Below are 22,093 nucleotides of genomic sequence, written 5' to 3'. Positions count from 1 at the left end.
GTCCGTGAAACACGAGGTAGCCCCAGCAAACACAGCAACGTTGTAAAAACGTTTTGTGTTTGCTGCGCGCCTACGTCCGACACTCCACAAAAAGCTTGTATAGGCTAATAGGAAGCTTAAATGCCATGGTTACTTCAGCAGACATGTATTTATTTAATTTTTTTTATCTCACATTTGTTTTTGCTCACTATCTGTTAGGTTCAGGGTAGGGTGCACTACAGCATTCATTTCAAACGTGCCAGGGAATTATCCTTTTAACGCAACTCACGGGGCAACAACCAAAACGTTGCCACAATCACGTTCATCTTGTCCATCAGAGAAAATAGAACTGATTTAAATCTGAAATAAATCTGGACTGACTAAATATGTGAATTCAAGCAACAATGTCACATTTCATTGATTGAAACAATGACGTATATGAAGCAATTTTAATTTATGCACATAAAACAAGCAAACAAAGTTTTACAAGTAGAAAAGAATTAGTAGAAATTGAAAAAGTGTATTCCCAAGCACATCTCCATGATGGATGGATGGTTGGTTAAGTTATAAGTAAATTCCTTGAAATGTCTTAAAATGAAAGAAAATAAAGCTGAAAAAGCAGTTGTTCCTGCTAAAAGTTTTTTTTTTTTAATAGATAATACTCTTTCCTCATGAAATCTCGAACTACTAAACATCTAAACAAATAGAAACATGTTGATAATATTAAAATGTTCAATGTTTTACAATTAAAGGTCCTGTAATGTTTCACATTCTCTCTTTTTTTGCAGACCTTACACCACATAAAGACAAATGTTAATATGACAATGAATGTCTTGTTTTGGTGACTGAACAGGGTTACTTTGAAAGACTTTTCCAGAATAGACTCATCTATAAAAGCTACACTGACATATGCGTCATGAAAAGTGTATTGTACAACAAAAACACAGAGATTGCCACCACTGCTAAGCTCTCACTAACAAGTGTCCCTATTTTGAGAGATACGTGATTTTTCAGAGACCTTGGTATTTACATATGGATAGTGTGTTGCAAAACCCTATTTGAGGGCAGGCAGGTGCACTGGAGACCACTGTAGGTCCTCAGTGAGGCACAGGGGCTTCTGATTCGGCACAGGAGACAAAGCAGTTCCGAGAAGGCTCCACCCATTTAGGACACAGGCCCCGCCCACAAAACACTGGAATGCAACCAACCATGCAAAAAGCAACGATAAAGAAAAACACATTAGATGAAGAATCATGCAAATCGTCCATGTGCCATCTCTACAGCGAGAGTTTATCGGCGTCACGGTTGAATCAAATCGCCTGCTTTATTTGTTCATCATTGTTCAATTTCATTTAGTGATGTCCACACAATTGGAGAGCATGATGTCCTTGTTAACTCTGAAAATGGTTCTGTACAGCTTTATTGGCATTTGATGATAAAATGGTCCCACTTAAAATGTCTTTTTATTTATCCGGGCAAGCAACCCACGAAGAAAAATAAAATCACTAGGTGCTGAAGTTGATGTGGCGAAGATGACTGGAATCACAGATCCATTTTTAAAAGTCGTCATATGTGTTGACGTCGGTGAAGTATGCGTTGGTATATGTTTTTCCTGCTAGCTGAGGGTTGAAATACTTATTTCTTTCCTCCAGGATCAAGTTATTCTTATTGAAAGCCTGCGGATGAGAGGAAAAGGTGTTTTTAGAAACACACAACAGAACAGAAATGTAAAATAATATTATTTTTTTGCATCATGGATGAAAATTCAGATTGTATTGGGTTGTGGATCTAGGCAAAGAAGAAATCAAATCACAAATCACTTGAAAAATTCAACAAAAATCTTGCTTTGAGACTGAGTGATGGTCAAACCATGAAGAGGGCTTAACAAAAGACTGATCCACTTGGCTGACTATATATTACTAACTTAAAATATCGGCCAAGGAAGTTAGTATCATTCACAGAAACAAAAAAAAGAGCAGTCAAAACATCACAGCATCAAGACAACATGGAAATGGCTTTTTATTCAAAACCAGAAATTAATTTTTGCTGTTTCTGCCACCCATATGCTCAACATTGCTCTGTATCAGCCATTTTTTAATAAAATAGTTTTCATTATATAAGCAATTAAAAATGACTGACAAATGCTTTTTATAATAAAAAAAATGTTTTAAAAAAAGTTGTTTTAATGAATGACAGAAAAATTAGGTTAAATATAAAATAAAAACAAATAAATAAGATGATTATTTTAAAATGTTTATCAATTGTTTATTATTTATAGTCTTTTTTAAATTGATAAATGAATTAAAGAAAAACAAGGCTTATAAATATTAAAAGTTAAATTTGAAACATAAATATAAAAAATAAATAATAAATAAGATGTTTGTTTTAAAATGCTTAGTAAAATAACAAACTGCAAAAAAATATTTAAAGATAATGATGAAAAGATATTGATTCAGTTCAGTCTTTTGTAAAACGGCAAAGTCTCCTACATAATTAGAAGAACAATTTAAAGCAAATGTTACAAAGCTGTAAGCTAAAACCGAGCTCAGCGGGGTGGCAATAACAAGCAGGCAAAATAATAATTTAGAAGAAAAGACTAATCTGATTTACAAGGTAGAGAATTAAAGAGATGGAGGGAAAAACGCATGCAACAAAATGGTAGTGGACACAGCCATAATCACGACACGACACCAAAATTACACTGCCTTCTCACAAGCCTGAGTATCTGCTTTGTGGGATGATGGGAAATGCTGGTGACATATGCAGACAGAACGAATGGGCGAGCACACCTGCCACGTACACGAGGGTCAGGGGAAGGAGAAGGGATTCGCGAGAGGTCTGAGAGTCAGAGGAGAGGATGGTAATGCCGGTCAAGAGTTAGTAGAAAATCTCCAGGCCTCGCGCTACACCAGTGTTAGAAGACAAAGGCTGGCAAATGTGGTGCTCGTCCAAAGGCAAGAGAACGGAAACGTCAGGCTGAAAAGAGGAATGGAGCACAATCATCCTCAGGGCAGCAGGAGATGGAAAGAAGGCCTGCACTGCCGTTTATGGGCTTTTTGTGAAGCTATCATTAAAGTCAACATGAAACACAGCCCTCGCAACCCATTTTACTTCCTTAATGTGAAACATAGCGATTAACCATGTGGGAGTTGATTTTATCCATCGTGTTGTTTCATACCAATGGTCAATTGTGGCAGGCTAGCTCCTAAAACACCAACACTCCAACTTTTAAGGAGGGTTTTTGACCGGGATGTAGAGGTTTAATGTCAAGCTCAATCTTAAAAGCATCTTGGCATTGGTAAATGTATTGCTATTTGCTATTACCGTATAACCTTTTATTATTACACAAAGGGATAGCTCATCCAAAATTTTGTCATCATTTACTCTATAATTTCTTATCCATCCATTGAAAGTTTACACAACCTAAACTTATAAATCAAAAAGTAATCCATATGATTATGTAATTAATCTCTTCAGAAGACTTCAATTGTTTTTGACGAGTGAAAGTTTTGGTTGTGTGGACTTTCAATGGATGGACAAAAATGAATATGAATAAAAGACTAATGGGTTTGTCATGCACTGTAAACTCTAACGCTCAAAACAATGAATTGGTTTGAGTAGAGCCAACTCAAATTAAACAAATTAAAAATTGTTTAATTGTTTTGACTTTTATTGTTTCTTTTAATTTAGACCAACTTAAATTTAACCAAAACTGGGCTGGGATTTCCATTTCCCAGCATGCTTTGCCATGACCCTGAAAAGGGACAGTAAATGCCAAAACTAAGTGTTATATCATGTTTTTTTGTAGGGCTGCACGATTTATCGAACCGCAATCCCAATTTGGCTTATGTGCGATTATGAAAGCACAAAGGCTGCGATTTTAATGAAATAAATATATGCGTCAGTGAAGAGCGGCTCTGTGATCAGTAGTAAACGCTGCTCCGTCTGAAAGACTGCGAGTTTGAGTCGCTTATAACGTGCGTTTGAAAAAACAACACGCGTCAACATCTTCATAAACCTGTTGTCCAACAAAATGCGTTTAAAAACAGGTTTTAACTCACTTCATATCGTCAGTCGTGCTGATGTGGCTTCTTATCACAGATTGTCAATACTTTATTATTATTATGAAAATACCCAAGAAGGCTTGAAGAACCAAATCTTGTCGCAGAAGTATTATCATGTTTAATCAGTCAAAGCGTTTCTATCTTCGTTTTATTTAGCTTACAGCGCGAGCTTCACATAGGGATTTCCTGAACACTATTACTTCTCTGAGGCGTCTGTGGAGTTTCTGCTCGAGGGCGCCCTCTGGCTTCCAGTATGAATTCAACTTTTGGGTACAAAATAAGAAAAATAATACTTCTAAATAAATGTATATGACAATCCATATGTTTTTCTTCAATGTATAGGGGTTTTAATCCCCACAGTGGATGCATAAGAGGCTCATATTTCATATTAAATACATTGACTTTAAGAAATTGATATCACAAATAAAAAGCAAAGATTTTTATACTAATATATTTTTTTACAATAAATCCTTAGACCTTTCTAATGATTTTTAGTCATAGGCTGTCTGCATACTAACAGGCAACCCATAATTTATTTTGTAAAATACGTTTTCTGTCAAATATAAATATTATTCGGTTATATTTATTCTTAAATGCTATTTAAAATCAATTATTATTAGCCATATTAATACATAAACACAAAATGTTATATACACAGTTTTCATTTGTAAAAAAAAAAAAAAATAATAATAATCACATTTTAAATCGCAATCGCAATTTTAACCAGAATAATCGCAATTAGATATTTTCCCCAAATCGTGCAGCCCTATTTTTTTGTTCAAGATTAACGCTAAGTGGGAGATTTAGTAGAGTTTAATGTCTTGTTATGCTAGATTAGAAGAGTTTCTGTTATGTTTTTTGTAGGGTTTCCATCATGGTGACGAGTGGAGTATGAGCTTAGTTGGAGAACAGATATATGTTAAATGTATTAAATTGCTGTCCTCATTCAAAAACTGCTAATGCTAATGCTACCAAAGCATTGTGTAACCAATTAGCAAGTTAGCATTTTTTGAGTAAGTTTCCACAACTAAAAATTTGAGATTACATGATATTTTTAAGTTAAATGTATGAATTGGTTTACTCAAATATTTCAAGTTTAGAATTTCCTAAAGTAAAAATCTTGAGGCAACTGATTGCCTTCGTTTTTTTATTGTAAGGTTGAACATGCGACCACAAATAACAAAAAAAAAAAGAAAAATGGGGGGTGGATTGACAACACCAGCACAGCTCCAGGATTCCCACTGCTCCTCCTTGATATATCACCTTTATTTTTGGGGGGAGTTTTGCCAATTTATTCAGGTTTACAGTGTGAGGGTGAGAAAATGATGACAGCATTTAAATTTTTTGGGCGAACTCTCCCTTAAACTTTAGGCAGCTTTAAATTCCTACGTTTCCTACAGCACCGGCCTAAAACAATGTCAAACCAGTTCTTTTGGCTATTAGTTAACATCATTTAGTCTAGGTGACTTCATTTTGATGAAATATTATATATTTTTTTTCTTTGGAATAACATATTGATGAATCATGCACTGGAACATGTATTAAGAAAGTAAATATGGGCAATTTTGATGTCATGTTGGCTTTAAGGATCCTGTATGGGAAAATGTATTCCATACTTACAGTTACAAACTGACAGCATTCAGAAAAAGAGAAAAACAATACGACAAGTAAGTTGTGCATGGCAATAATACTGTTTAGCCTTGAAGGTGCATTCATTCTTGTCATCAGTAGAGATGAAGCTGAGCTGGCGACTGTCTACAGTCTCAGGACAGTAAAACAAAGTCATTTGCTATTACCCTTCTGGGCTCGGGATGTTGTGTAAGTGATGCTATTCTATTGCAGCATCCAGCTGATGAAATATGCAACTTCACAAAAGTGTCTGAACAAGCAATAACTGAAGAGCACTTTTTTGTAATTAGTCATGAGTCTTGTACATTCAAGTCTAATGAAGCCTTAACTGTCCTTCTGACTAAATGTGAAAAATGATGGCGAGTTTTATTTTTGCTGTGCTTATGAAAACATTATCCATGTGACTGAATCTTAAAGTGTATTGCATAATGCATTATGTATTTAAAAAAAACCTAAATTCAAGAAAAGAGAAAATGATCAGGGTTAAAGTAGCCCACTAACAACAATAACATTCTCAGAAAAGTACTGACATGAGCTGCATATTGGTTTCTGATTTCATTTGAGACAATCTCACACAAACACTGAGTGTACAAACTTAATCAAAACTTTTCAAATTACTTATGAGAAAGCAGTGTATGAATGTATGAACTGATTTAGACACAAGACAGAGTCGCACACACTCACACACAGACCACATACTGGATCCATCGTCTTAACAACGCAAACAACATTTTCGGATAGTATGAGTGAAAAACACCCACCTTAATGGCTTCAACTGAGTCGTACTTGTCCAGTTTGTTGATGTGGTTGGTGATGCTGGTGTTGAGGGGGGCGGCAGAGATGGGATGGATGACCGTGGCATCATGGGACTGCTGCTGGTATCTCTGACAGTAAGTGTAAACCAGTAGGGTCACTAGACAGCCGAGTATGGAGCTGCTCAGGCCCACGGCGATCATGTGGAACACATTGAAGTCTGGCAAGAGAGGCAAAACAACTAAATGATCTGATGGAAGCATTGATCCTAAAGCCAGTGGATATAAAGCATCCATTACCTGAGCCAATTAAACATTATAGTATTTTACAGGCAGTATTGCTGTTGCCTTGAATCTGCATGAACAGCCAATTAATTATAGCATAATTGCTAGAAATGGAAAAAATTTACTATGACAAACCATTCCAAATGCGCATTTGTTTAATGGCTCCCCAAAAAGCATTGAGGCACATTGTCTCTGCAATCTACATCCGTTTTGATGATGTTGTTCTCTGGAATACTGAATTCTGATTGGTCAGCTGTGACAGTGAGCAGTCAGATGTGTTTGTGTAATACACACTGAACCTTATGTTTCACTGTTGTTCATGGAAACATCAATGCTACTTTCATCTCTCTTGTATCACTCTGCGATCCTTCTCTCTGGCCCTGTTTACACCTGGTATTAAGATGCGTTTTGGTTGATCGGATCACAAGTAGACAAGGGAGACACATTCCCGTTTACACCGGGTGTTTGTCCACTTTCGATCACTTCTGTCCTGATTTCTTTGAGGGGGGATGGGGGTCTAGGGTAGGTAAATGTGTGGGCTTTTTAAGATCTTTCGATCTAATCGACAAAATAAGCTTGAACAAATTACAGCTTTCAAGACCACAAGACCACGCTGAATGCTGTGTGTGTGTTAGAAATCAGTAATGGTGAGAGAACATTGTGCTTGGTACATTTTTCGTCTTCAAACCAAACTTGGGTCTTCCGCCGATAAAGTTTAAATCCTGTCTGTCAGTAGGCGGAGAGCAGATGGTCTTTTCTGTCTGTTCAAACACATTCAACCACATGAGCAAAACTCACTATGAAAGCCTATCCAGTTGAATGCGCTTTCGACTACATCTGGAAGTAGTCGAAAGTTGACAAGCTCAAAATATTTAGAACCCATTTACACCTGTATTTAACATCGTCCATTTGTGATCCGATCGACCAAAATGCATCGTAAACAGGGCCTCTGTTATAAAATTGACCTTGGAGGACTTAATTTTAATATACACTACCGTTCACTATGTTTTTGAAAGTCTCACCAAGGCATTTATTTGACAGTAAAAACAGTAATATTGTATTTGAATACATTTTAAAATGTAATTCATAATCAAAATATAATATAAATATAATCAGTCTTCAGTGTCACATGATCCTTCAGAAATCATTCTAATATGCTGATGTTGAAAAGTTGTTTCGTTTAATATTTTTGATATTTATGTATACATTTGAAATAGTGAAAGTTCAAAAGAACAGCATTTATTTGAAATAGCAAACTTTTGTAACATTATAAATGTCTTAACATTCACTTTTGATCAATTTAATGCATCCTTACTGAAAAAGAAAAAGAAATCCACAAAATCCTTTTTGTTAGCAGCTGCTTTCAGTCGATCTAAGCTAAGCTTTAAGCTAAGATAATAATAACTTTAACTTCAATCAATATTTCATGTCCATGTATTTATTTGGCAAGTAGGCGTGTACTAAATGGGATAATGTACAGTCAAACCCCAGCAGATAGACATAAGGCTGCGTGTACACTTCTTTTGTAACATTATAAATGTCTAAACATTCACTTTTAATCAATTGAATGCATCCCTGCTGAAAAAGAAATCAACAAAAAACATTTCAGTTGCTTTCAGTTGATCTAAGCTAAGCTTTAAAGGTGGGGTAAGTGTTATTTAAAAAATGCTTTATAAAAGTGTCTCGGGCCGAGGACCAAAACAAATTTGTAGCAAATCAGCAGTAAGGGGCGTGTCTACGAATGATGGTGCGAAGAGAGCGCTCAGTGCACGTCATTATTCAAGATACACGACACAGGACGGACATTAGCCGAGTGACGACAGAAAGAGAGAGATGGCAGATAAAAAACACGTGGAAAATGTCTATGAAACAAAACAAGGCTTACGACCAGGCAAGAAGTATCAGCTTTCCAGCGCTGGAGAGAACTCAAGGAGCGCTAAGGCCTGCAATTGGACGACGAGGTTGCTTTATTTCTTCTCGATAGGTGAGTAACATTGGTTTTGTTTTGTTTCACAGAACTAATATATGCTAGCTTTTGTTTGAATATGCTCATGTGTCATGTTCCTTTGTTTGTCCATTTGCAATCGTATCGTCGTTCACTTCAGCGATGATAAAGACCCATTCATTTCCACACTGTATAAGCCTGGAGCGTCTAAACCTCCTTACTGTCTTTTTCAAGTGTCAGCTCCCAAAGTGTGTCCGAAAAGTAAGATAATAAACTTCTAATATATGTTTGTTTCCTTTGGTTCCTCTTTTCGTGATTGATATAACCCTCTAATCTTGTCATAATTGTAAAATGTTCGTTAGTTGGTCTGTCGTGCTCGTGCTATCGAGTTGTTCACGAGAACTGTTTGTGTTTTTGTGATCGCTATAACCCTCTATTCTGGTCATAATTGTAATATGTTCGTTAGTTGGACTGTCATGCTCGTTCTATTGAGTTGTTCATGAGAACTGGGATGTAAGGGATTACTTTTTTATTGAACATTCGACCTGGATTACCATCGTAACACACATTGCTTTCACTTATTGATGGCATCATACCCTCGGCCGGCTGCCATAGTCGTTGCCTGGTTTGCGTACATATGTGTGGGGCGTGTTTGTTTTGGTCATTTGAAATATCAACATCGGTTACCAGAAAGCACTTACCCCACCTTTAAGCTAAGATAATAATAACTTTAACTTGAATCAATATTTCATGTCCATGTATTTATTTATTTATTTGGCAAGTAGGCGTGTACTAAATGGGATAATCTAACCCCAGCAGATTGATATAAGGCTGCTTGTACACTACTTATGAGTCTGCATACACTGCTTACCTCCACACCATCTTTCCTCCTGACTTGAACGTGCAACAGACGTTTCTGAGGAAAAAGGGAAAAATAATCAAGGGAGGAACAGGGAAATTAATCCGTCAGGCTGATAAATGAGATCTTTAGAAGTTTCAGAACATTATAGCAAGCAAATTTCAAACTCAAACTATTATTGCAAAATTCAAAGAGCTGAATAAGGCACCTGCGACACATTTTTATGATCAGTAATGGAAGTAAATGAGGTATAAAACTTTTCTAATGAGCTGTAATGGAATGCTACTCTGTGAAAGATAAGGGCTCTGCAGGGCAGACAATATTTACACAAGATTTAAGGAATAGTCTTAAAAATTCACTCCCTGCGCTACACTGTAATAACTCCCCTGACGATCATATGTTTAGCTTATTTCCATCTCTACAAAATGGTTGATCACATAATAACTCATTCGCAAGACGCTTATCATCAGAGCAGGAAGTACAGTTATTAAGATACGATCTTCCTACTTTCAATTAGCTACCTCATGTTTGAGTTTGTAAAACTGGTTGTTAGATGTAGCAGAAGTATCTCAGGTATTGAGTGTATGAATGCAAATGCTACATGAAACATATCACAGTAATGCATTTGTTCGATCGTGCCACTTAGACAAGGAAGAGGATGAGAGGCTAATTATCCCTGCACTGCAGAAATCAATGGTTTGGTGTGTCTCGCATTACTTCTTGTCAATAAGGGAAGATCCTTGTTTGTCAAGGGGTCGATATGGCAAGTGTTTGGGTGTGTATATATGTGTGTGTGTGTTTATGTGCCCACCTGGGATGAAGTTGGAGATGGGCAGACAGGCACGTGTTTCACTGCTGTTGCCAGAGCACTGGTTGCCGGTAGGAAACAGGACGTCACAGTGCCGCAGGCGAACTTGAGACCCTGATGAGTCACAGGGGGACCATTCGGACCAATCAGACCAGCTCTCTGTACATGATGACAACAAATCCAAATCAGATGCAAAGTTATGAAGAGGGGAGGAAATGTGAAGTTTACAGGTAAAAGGCAAAGTGATTCTGATTAAAAATTAAGAAACCAAAATAAATTGTTAATTATAAATGATAAAGTATATCAAAAGTATATCAAGGAAATAAAGTATATTGGCTTTATTTTAATTGGAAGGTGACTTTAATGATGACCCTTCTAAATAACAACTTAAAGGGTCATGAAACACTTCTGAGATTTTTCTGAAACTGTTGCTTTTAACTCAACAAGAAAGAAATAAAACTGACTGTATCAGAAGCCATTTGTGTTGTCTTTCTCTTCCCCCTCTACTTCACAGCTTACCATGCCACTTTTGAAAAATGTATTTCTTTTTAGAATTTTTCGAAACTGTGGTGAGAACCGTTGCTGTAAAAGAGGGTTTTATGAGCCCTTAAACCAGCCCAAGATGGTTTAAGATGGTCTAGCTGCTCTCCCAGACTGGCCAAGCTGGTCTAGCTGATCGGTCAGCTAGTCTCTCAACCTGGCAACAACCCAAAATTCTTCTAAAAGTGCGGCTACAATAGTGAAATGTCCCCAAAAAAATGATTTGCCAATAACAGAGATAAATGAACCACAGATCACACAGAAGTAACTATCAAACGAAGCAGCTTTCTGTTGGTCAGTGCGTCGCGAAATTTCCCTGAAATCGCCCACACGCAAAACTCCCAATTTGCACAAATTCATATTGGACAGACTTGATTTTCGGACGCAAAAATTTACTGAGCAATGGTAAATGTGACCTTAAAACCAAGAAACCAGGGGCCAGATTTACGTTTTGTGGCTCTGCAGACCCTTATTTAAAAAACTATTGTCAGGATTTACTAAAGGCACGCGGTGAAATTAGCTATGAAAAGGTGTGGACAAAAAAAATTCAGGTCTCCAATTGAAAATTTTCTAGTGACCGATCACATCTAAATTTTTCAGTTGGCCAAATTGAATTTCTGTGAATTGATGCAATTTAATTCACAGAAATTCAATAGGGCCAATTAAAAAATTTAGATGTGATCAGTCACTAGAACATTTTCAATTGGAGACCTGATTTTTTTTTACAGTGTACTGCATATGCATTAGTATTTAAATTAATCATGCAAGGTGATTTAGTAATGATTGCGGTAGTCAAATCAGTCGTATTTGCGGCATTATTTTAAACATGTCTTAGCTGATTTTGCTCCTGACATGACAATGAATTTATTTATAGTAGATCACCCATGAAACTTTACACTAACATTGGCGCTTTTATTATGCTGGGTTCAGACTACACAATATTTTGGTTACAACAATGCGATTTTGTCTCCCAAATTGTTCTCGTGTAGTGGAAATGAAACTACACGTTGCTTCCTGACCAATCATCGCTAGCCGTCTAGATGTGCGTGATGTCATCGATAAGGCGAAACTAGCGACTGACTACATTTACATTTATTCATTTAGCAGACGCTTTTATCCAAAGCGACTTACAAATGAGAGCAATAGAAGCAACTAGAACAGTCAAGGGCAACAATATACAAGTGCTGTAACAAGTCTCAGTTAATCTAGCACAGAACACACAGGACAGAACTTGTCTGTTAGGCAGGCAGCGATACGAACACCAACCGTGGGATCATCTGGTTGAAATGAGAAGTAGAGTTGAGTGTCATCGGCATAGCAGTGATAGGAAAAGCCATGATTCTGAATGACAGATCCCAGTGATGACATGTAGATGGAGAAGAGAAGTGGTCCAAGTACTGAGCCCTGGGGAACTCCAGTAGCTAGATGATGTGACTTAGACACTTCACCTCTCCATGACACCCTGAAGGACCTACCTGAGAGGTAAGACTTGAACGACTGGAGAGCAGTTCCTGAGATGCCCATCTTCATGACTAAAATCATTTGTCGTAAACACAAATGGTTTTACTAGCCTAATGCTAATTCTGGTACTCACCAGGTTGCAAAAGTGCCTCCACTATCGTACGCCAGCATTTATCTATTTTCACTATGTCATGGTAGTCACTAGAGGAAACATCATAGGTAGGAGTATTGTTGTTTTGGCTCCACAAATCTTTCCTCAACTGCATAATTCCACCTAGCAGCACCAATACCATCTCTCTTGAATTTAGCCATGTTTGAAAGCTGTGTACAAAAGAACTTCTTGGCTCCTATTGGTCAACAACACAGATGTGACGGAACCCGTCATGGAGGGCTGAACAATAATTAAACATACTAGTCTTTCTGTCATGAAGAGTCACAGATGCAGCGTCAGTTATAGTCCACTATGATACACTATATGAGATGAAATGATCGATTCTTGCGTCCCGACACCCATTGTCGTTTATGAATCACCACGACCCTACTTCAAACAGACTGTGCCAAAATCAGGCTGATATTGTGCAGTCTGAACCTGGCATTAGATTGCGGCAGCATGCAAATTTACCCTTTTTTAGTAAATTTGGCCCCAGACCTGCTTGGCACAATAGACTCTAGCAGGAAAGACTTGAAATTGTGTTATATGGTTATCGTACAAGGGAACGGATTGACTATTTGGCCTCTTAGCTAATTTAAACCAAACTCTACAATAGAACATAAAAAGGTTGAAATTCAGTTTAGGAGAACTTCCACACAGGGTCTTCTGATTAGCATTCCCCTCACTTATCCCGTCCCCCGTCTCCCGACTGCACTGTACAGCTACATGCGAGTGTGTAATGAATGGTGTGACAGATAGACCTGAACGCAGCTAATAAAAGGTCACTCCGTAACCTCACTACACTTCTGGCTAATGGATGGACTGACATTTGAATACAAGCCCTCTTCTCCCATTCACCTTTCCGTGGATCAATGTGCAAGGTTTGACTCTGTCATCAATCGCCTTATCTTGCCCTCCTCTACTGCACTCCCTGCTGCGAGCTTATGCATATTATCTTAGTATCGCAAGCTCGGCTTTACCATTTGCTTTTCTATGATGTGTGACATTTTGATTTCCTCTTCTTTCATTCCCCCGCGGGCCGCTTTAGACACGAGACATGAAGAAAGGAAAGCAGGTACAAGACAAAGGCTTCCTATCCAAAAAAAAGTCATGTAATTTCCTGTTTGTGTGAGTTAGTGTGTGTGTGAGTTCACATAGGTTGAGTTCATGCACGTGATAAAGTGAGTGTGTGTACCAGGGCAGGGTTGGATGTTACAGAGGGCCTCTTCAGTATGCAAACCCAGGCAGATGTCACCTCCGTAGGCAGGTGGAGGGTTGTTACAGGTGCGTGTGCGCATGTAGTGGCCTCCTCCGCATGTCACTGAGCATTTAGACCAAGGTGACCAGCACGACCAGCTCCCATCCACTGAAAGATAAGGAAAAGAGGACACTCAAATTACTACTGTGCTCGTGTCATGAATAATTTTGGGACTAGCGTCTGACATTTCTTTCAGTAAATATTTTTTTGGAATACGTTTGAGGGTGATTGCAACTATAAATGTGTAATAATAGTTCATATCGATAGAGGCGAATGCATTTTTTCCTACCCCTTTTCACACTTTTGTTCAGATAAACATGTTTCATTAAATATAAATGGGACATATAATGGAAAACATGATTTAAAATAAATAAAATAATACAATTAAATAGTTACATTGAAAATGTACACACTCCCATAACACAATGAAAAATTATCTGAAACACCAAGCCATTCAGAGAGCATCACATTTGTAATATCAGCACCCATTCAATATTCAGCAATTTAGCGGCATTGTTACTCAGTTCACATTTGAAGAGGTTTACCAATCATAGCATAGCTCATTTATATACCACTGGCCTGTTAAAATGCAATAAAGGGGTAGAAAATAGTCAGGCAGAAATAGCCTAAGCTGATTGGATGCTAGGCAGGGTTGTTGGCATTTTTCTGCTGGCCAGGCTGGGAGACCATCTTAAACCAGCTAAGACCAGACAGTCATTCGAGGCTGGTTTTTGCTGTCCCAGAAGAGTTATGACTGTTTTTAATTATGAAACAATGACTATAAGTGAATATGCATTGTGCCAAGTGTAAAGTTTGGTGGAGGGGGATTATGGTGTGGGGTTGTTTTTCAGGGGCTGGGCTTGGCCCCTTAGTTCCAGTAAAATGAACTCTTAATGCTTCAGCATACCAAGACATTTTGGACAATTTCATGCTCCCAACTTTGTGGAAACAATTCGGGGATGGCCCCTTCCTGTTCCAACATGACTGCGCACCAGTGCACAAAGCAAAGACATGGATGAGCGAGTTTGGTGTAAAGGAACTTGACTGGCCTGCACATATTCCTGACCACAACCCGATAAAACACCTTTGGGATGAACATCAGTGTCTGACCTCACAAATGCGCTTCAAGAACAATGGTCAAAAATTCCCATAAACACACTCCTAAACCTTGTGGAAAGCCTTCCCAGAAGAGTTGGAGCTGTTATAGCTGCAAAGGGCAGGCCAACTCCATATTAAACCCTACGGATTAAGAATGGGATGTCATTAAAGTTCATGAGCATGCATAGCCAGGCGTACTAAAACATTTGGAAATATAGTGTAGATCCAGGACATTTATGCATCCAATACCTCAATATGAATGAATGACATTACATGTTACCTCAAATACAATCACTTACAATGAAATCATCCAGTGTCAAAACAAGCTAAATCCTTCTGTGCTAGTGTCATGAATAATTTTGGGACTAGTGTCTGACATTTCTTTCAGTAAATAGTGAAAATATTTTTCTGAATAATTCTGAAGTGTGATTGCAACTATAAATGTGCAATGACAGTTCATATTGATAGCTCATATTGAAGTGTCTGTTTATATAACATCCATTTATGGAAAATGATCTGTGAAAACAAGTCATTCAGAAAGCATCACATTTGTAATATCAGAACTATTATGAACTATTATGCTTAAGATATCAGAACCGGTTTGATATTCAGAAATTTGGTGGGGCTTTACTCATGTCACATTTGAAGTAGTTAGCAAACCATAGCATAGCTCATTTACATATGAAACTCTTGAAAAGAACACCGGCCTCTTGAAAGAGTGGGAGAGGATAAAAATAGTGATATAAAACAATTCCCTACTGGAAAAAAGTCTGGGAGATCATCTTAAACCAGCTAAGACCAGACAGTCATCTTACACTGTAAAAAAAGAAAAGTTGACATAACTTAAAATTGTAAGGCAACTTGCTGCACAGCTTTTTTGAGTTGACTCAAATTTTAAACAAAGTAGTTCACTTAACTCAATTAACTGAGTTAGGCCACATGTCTCCCAATTTAAGATCTTTTGTTCAGCTGATTAAGTTTTAAAAAATTTTTTATGTCACCATCATGGTGATGAGTGTTTTCTTTAGTTGGGCAGTTTGATAAGAATATAATCAGATTGTATGACTGAGTTTAATATGAGCAATATACTATAAGCTTTTTTTAATTGTGATTCTAGAAAAGATCAAATATGGTTTTAATCAAAACAGTTGACCAAGGTTTAAAACTGATTGTACATTAAGCACTTTGACCTCCTATGAGATTTTCTCACACAGACATCAAAAATCAGCCTATAAATCTCAACAATGGTGACATGCTTCATACCGCAATGCATTCTGGGAGCCATGGATGAGTTTTGAATGATGCACCCAGAATGCATTGTTAACTTGTTGCAACTTGTATGCGCGTTAACTTGCATTTACAAATCGAATTTACAGTGAATACTAGGTTGGTCCAACAATTGTTGAACCAACTTATTTTGACCAGTTAAGCCAACTTTTTTGCATTTAATTGTCCAGTTAACTAAAACATTATCATTAGTCAAAATGTTTGTGAGTTCGATTTTTTTACAGTGTAGGCTGTTTTTAGCTGTTATGCTCTGCAGGGTTTTTGATCATGAAACAATGCTTATAAGTGGACTTTAAACCATTTAATTGAAAAATATCCAGGACATTAATGCATCTAGTACCACAATATGAATGAACGACATCCCTAGCATCCCATATAACACCCTTGTTATCTCTGAAACAATCACTACAATGAAATCATCTAGTGTCAAAACAAGCTAAATCCAGATGCTGAGACTGCTAAGAATCGGATGAAAAGAGAATCGGCTGTTCACACAATCTGCTCCGGAGCCCTGCCTTTCCCTCGCGCTCTCGCACTGACCCCTGCTCTAATTAATGAGGCTAAACGAACCATCAATTCACTCCCTCCCCTCTTCAGCGAGTGCCAAGCTCAGGGTCATCAACCTCGACAACTGGGGGAACAGAGAACAACTCACAAAACACTACGACTGCCTTAGCGCTAATTAAAGGAAAACAAGCATATACTGAGTCTCATTTTACATTAGCATTAGCTCTGACAGGTTTGTAGAAGAGGGGTGAGAGCTTATGTCACTGACATAAACGGTTATGTTTAGTATGGAATATTAGCTTACTGATTACTGATTACATTATTTTTCACAGTATAATGCCTACTATTAAAAAACTGGATGCTAAATGGTATGCAGTATAAGCAACAAATCCAATTTTGTATTAAGATTTCTTAAAGGGGATAGTTCACCCTAAAATTAAAATTCTGTCATCATTTACTTACCCTCATGTCGTTCTTAATTTTTGATTAAACCTGAGAGGTTTCTCTCCCTCCATTGAAAGTCATGGTAATCTAAAAGGTCATAAAGGCATCGTAAAATGAATCTATATGAATCTAGTGGTTTAATCCAAGTCTTGTGGAGAGACGATCACTTTATATGATGCACAGATTCAATTTAGGCTTGTGTTCACATATACACAAGCTCATGTGTGCATCACATTGCTGTCAGAACAAACCTCATTGGTTCTCGTGAATCATGCATGCATGTTTGAGCTTCCGTGTTAACAATGTGTGATGTGCTCTATGTATGTGTGTCAATCATTGTATCCAGGCTCGGTTCATATAGATTTTTATGATGCCTTGAAAGGTTTGGTTAGCTGGACCTTTAATGAATGGATAGAAAACTCTCAGGTTTACAAATATCTTAACTCTTTCCCTGCCATTGACAGAATTTTACAGCTTTCTGTGTTATACGGTAGGGGGCACTACGACCTCTTCTGAAAGAGTACAGAATCTCCTGATCAAAACACATGTTAAAAGAAACAGAAACAAGCGATCGCATATAAGCACAGATGCATCATTAACATTAAACAGCATATAAATCAAAACTGCCTAATGTTACCTAATGAAATGTTGACTCAAGACGAGCTATAGGACTGTGCAAGCTTTGGAGATGTTGATGGACTCGATCTACTCCATCTGTGTTTTGATCTTTGTTCTGAATCCAATCTGGATGTACAAAAACGTGATTTTCTCAGCTTTTTGCTCAAACTGTTGCTTTTTTATGAAACTTCCCCACATTCAAGTGTTGACAAAAAAGAATGCATGAAGCTAGAATAAAACTTTTGAAAAAAATGCAAGTTGCATGTTCAGATATTCAGATATAACAAAATATTAATGAAACTTTTGTGAAAATGATCAAAAATGCTGTTGCTGGCTGGCAACTTTTTTCAAAAAAAGCTTGTGGAGAAAGAGTTTATATGTGTTTCGAAAATTAACCAGAGTCTTGTGGGTTTGGAACGACATGAAGGTGAGTAAATGATAATAGACTTTTTATTTTTGGGTAAACTGTCCCTTTTTGGCAGTCAAATCCAACGGGTCAAGGTTTGGCTGGTTAGCATTAGGGGTGTGTCGCAATGTACCGGTATTGGCGATAACCATGATATTTAAAAACTGAAAAACTGATATCATGTTTATACTACACATATGAAAATATTGTAAATATTTCATAAAATGGGAAAAAGAAGACAATTGCAGTGTGTAACGTATATGTCAGAGGAACGCAAGACACTACTCCCACAATAAAGCTTGCCAGTGTTGGAGATTGTTGGATTTGGTACGTTTTTTGTGGATGCTTTTGTACAGTTATGGTTACAAACTCTCTCTCCGTCTCCCTGTACTCATACTTAAGTGTGATTCATTGGCCAAAAAAAGAAAACACAAAATACAGTTTAAGATGAATTTTACTGATATCTTTATTTTAATTTTATTTAAATAGATATTGCTATAATATTGTAATTATGAATTAAAAAACATACTTTTTCTTGTCTGTTGCCTTATGATGTCTCAGGATAGTTGCTATAAAGGTTTTAGGACTCACTGTATTTCACATATTTGGTAAAAAAATAGAAAAGCTAACTTTTTTTTAAGGTATAAGTAAACCAAATATTGCATGTTACCATCTGTTATAACTTCTCTATCGCGAAAAATAATAAATCAGCTCATGTCGGCCACCGTGTGACTGATCATCTCATTTCACCTTTGTGGCCTGCGACAAGAAAAGATTCATTCGTTTCATAGCCGCAACAACAGCAACCACGAGACCTCTCTCTGCCTCTCTCAAAACAAAATAATGCATTTCAAAAGGTCTGACTTTGAACGTGTAAAGATTTAGCTAGGCAGTAGGAACCAATAAAAGGCACACAGGGAGAACACTGGTCACAGACGAGCTCCGGTTCAAAGATGCTTATGGAGGTGTAGAGCAATTTGATGTGTTCTTTTCCAAACTTCCTGCTGGGATACGCTTGATGAAAGTCATCTGTATTATTCTGTCGTCGTCTGTACAAAGGAGCTATTGAATCGAAGCTCTACTAAGACGTTTCATTGGAAGTAGACAAGGACTGAATTAACTTAGTGAAGTGCAGAGCACAGTTACTGATCAACAGTGTGCTCAGAAAGCTTGCTGTACAATTTGTTATCTTCCAATTTTATGAAATTTTAGCAGCCATTCCTGATATGTTGGCAATTACTCCTGTAGAGAAAAACATCAATAAGGCTAATCAGGTCTTAAAACCTCTGGAGATCTTTGTTAATGAAGCAGTCCCGCTGGTCTTGCTACTGTCACTTTACAGGAAATATGTGATTTCCTGTTAGAAAACAGCTGCTGTAAAATTAAGACTGGGGAGCGATTCGATTTCCAGCATAAGACTCAATAAACTACAGTATGCCCTGCTTTGATGGTTCGGGGTGACATTCATCTCCAAAAACAGGTTATTGATTAATTAGGATCGCAAAACAAATTCTGCATTTCCTGATTGTGTCTTGCTCACTGTAAGGTCTCATAAAATACCCAAGAAGCACATTTCCATTTAGACAGCATATTTCCATCACACATAACGATGAGCACTCATTTAATTAGAGCGCTTTCCCCCTCCTTCAACTTTAGAGAGGGTGTACACCATTGTCACAAGCCTTTTAATGACTGAATCCTGCTTTCCCGTCGCTGCCGGTGTAATTAGCCTGAAATGTGATTACACACAACGATGCCACAGAGATTTCTCTCCATTTCCGCCAGCAAATTGGGGTCCTCGCACCTTAAAACAGAAAGATTGTCCTCCATGCGTACAAACACTGCACGAGAAAGTGGGTTATATCTTTCCTTTATTGTTATATGTCTGAAATTATTCTTTATTCCCTGCACACCAGAAACAGACTGAAGGGGGATGGTTTGCATGATTGTCTGTACATTCTTAAAAATAAATGTTCCAAAAAGAGTTTTCGTAGCATAGTGGGGGTTCTTTCATAAAAAAACAAACAAAAAATGTAGTGTGAAGAATATTTTAAAAATCTAAACTCTACTATAAACAATGTTTTGTGCAATGGAAAAATTGCATGGATGTAAAATTTACTTCATGGAACCACATATGCCAATGAAGAACCTTTCATTTTAAAGTGCTTGATATATATGACATTTGGGGAGAGAATGGATAAGTCTTTATTATATTTGTGTTTGAGGTTTTTGAGGTTTAAAAGTAGAATATGAATGTAGCTCTTACTGTCTGTGTTCCTATTGTGGTGCTCAGCCAGGATGATATTGTTAACCGCTTTCAGAAGATTTTCCACTAAGCCAAACTATGATATACCCTTCCATATAATCGGTACAAAAACAAACAACACATTTCTGTACTAATTCTAGAGTGAGAACTTATTTTAACATCTAAATAAAATGAATTAATCACAAGCTGGTTTTGATTAAAATATTTTCACATACACAATGAATAAAATGTATAGTTCTCAATTCAAATATATTATATTTTTTATTTAAATTGTTTAATTTTACACAACTGGAAAAAAGCTAAAAACATTACACCACCATTCAAAGTTTTGGTCAATAAGATAAAAAAATATTTTTTATTCAGCAAGCAAATTGAACAAAAGTGAACTTTCATAATGTTACAACAGATTTATATTTCAAATAAATGCTGTTCTGAAAAATGTATCACAGGTTTCCACAAAAATACTAAGCAGCTCAACTTTGGAAACAGTATTATAAACATACATAACGCATACATTTAAGGGCTAAAATATATTAAAATAGAATATAATATATTAAAATAGAAATAATATTTCACAATATTACTGCTTTACTGTATTTTTGGTGAACATAAGGGATTTAAAAAACAAAAAAAACTTACCGACCCTAAACATTTGAATGGTAGTTTCTTAGTAATTTGTAGTTATCAATTCAAATATATATTACATTTATAAATATCATTTAATTTCAGACAGTGAAACTGTGACAGTGACAACTCCATTGCCTGGAGCAGCTGTGTAAGTCACACAAATATGAATTGAAAAAAGTTGGAAATGGTGAATATATGAGAACTTAGGGAAACAGTATGAAACAAACCTGGACATGGTGTAGTATTGCACTCCTGAAACTCCTGGGCAGGCCCGAGGCAGGTGATTCCTCCATATTTAGGTTTGGGGTTGGAGCAGGTGCGTTTGCGGTTTCGGACACCTGAGCTGCAGTCCCGACTACACTGGCTCCAAGGGCCCCAGACGGACCAACCTCCATTTACTGTCAATCCTGTGATACGTCCAGAACGCAGCAAATCTCCTAAAACAAGAATAAACACACACAACAAACAGGGCCAGTTAGCATGATCATCATTAGACATACAGTACAGATGTACTGCAGAGTCATTGGAGAGGATTTTTAATTTCAGAATTTGTATTATTTCAACAAATGTAAAACATTTGAATTCATACCACCTAAATTGTATTTCAAAAGATTAGCTCAGAAAGCAAAATAATTCTCTCTTTCATAGTTATCGAGGCCATTCACAACTATTAGATTATTATGCATTTGTGTTAAAGAAGATCTATATTATCATACAGAGTGTTTTTGCAGCAGAGTATCTGTCTGCAATGTGACCTCTGTGTTTGCACCTCTGACCTTGAGGGAGATTCAACTGTGACAGTCCCTCTGAGCCACAGCCATTTATCCATTCTGAGCAGGCTGTAGCAGCGCTACATGGGTCGACCTATAATCTCTCCAGCACCAGAGCACACAGCCCTCTCAAAGGTAATAGACTACTTCATAATCTACTCACACCTCAAAGCGGGGCGCCCGGCTCTGATGGCTAATGGCAGGGGGACACAGGTGTCAGTGCATGCTAGACCCACAGGTAAACAAACAGCACTGCGTTCAATGACTTTAACCAAGAAATGACGGACTACATTGATTTTTATCAAAGTATAAAGTCATATTGTGGAATTGGATTTTGAC

At 37.2% G+C, this 22,093-nt stretch overlaps 1 protein-coding gene across 1 annotated transcript in view; it reads right to left on the bottom strand.

Moving 5' to 3' along the window:
- Positions 1–414: 414 nt before the first annotated feature.
- The window catches only part of sema5a (sema domain, seven thrombospondin repeats (type 1 and type 1-like), transmembrane domain (TM) and short cytoplasmic domain, (semaphorin) 5A), a 167,374-nt gene continuing 145,695 nt past the window's right edge, over positions 415–22,093 (bottom strand). The window contains exons 17-22 of the mRNA XM_079806938.1: positions 21,212–21,421; positions 13,669–13,839; positions 10,325–10,480; positions 9,526–9,570; positions 6,434–6,645; positions 415–1,655 (exon numbers count right to left, since the gene is read on the bottom strand). Coding sequence (XP_079663064.1) covers positions 1,536–1,655; positions 6,434–6,645; positions 9,526–9,570; positions 10,325–10,480; positions 13,669–13,839; positions 21,212–21,421 — 914 coding nt within the window. The 3' untranslated portion in view covers positions 415–1,535. The remainder of the gene's footprint in view (positions 1,656–6,433; positions 6,646–9,525; positions 9,571–10,324; positions 10,481–13,668; positions 13,840–21,211; positions 21,422–22,093) is intronic.

Source organism: Gobio gobio (genome assembly GCF_949357685.1).
Source record: "Gobio gobio genome assembly, chromosome: 23".
NCBI lineage: Eukaryota > Metazoa > Chordata > Actinopteri > Cypriniformes > Gobionidae > Gobio > Gobio gobio.
The sequence above is the reverse complement of the archived record's forward strand: the minus strand, read 5'-3'. Positions and strand labels throughout refer to the sequence as shown.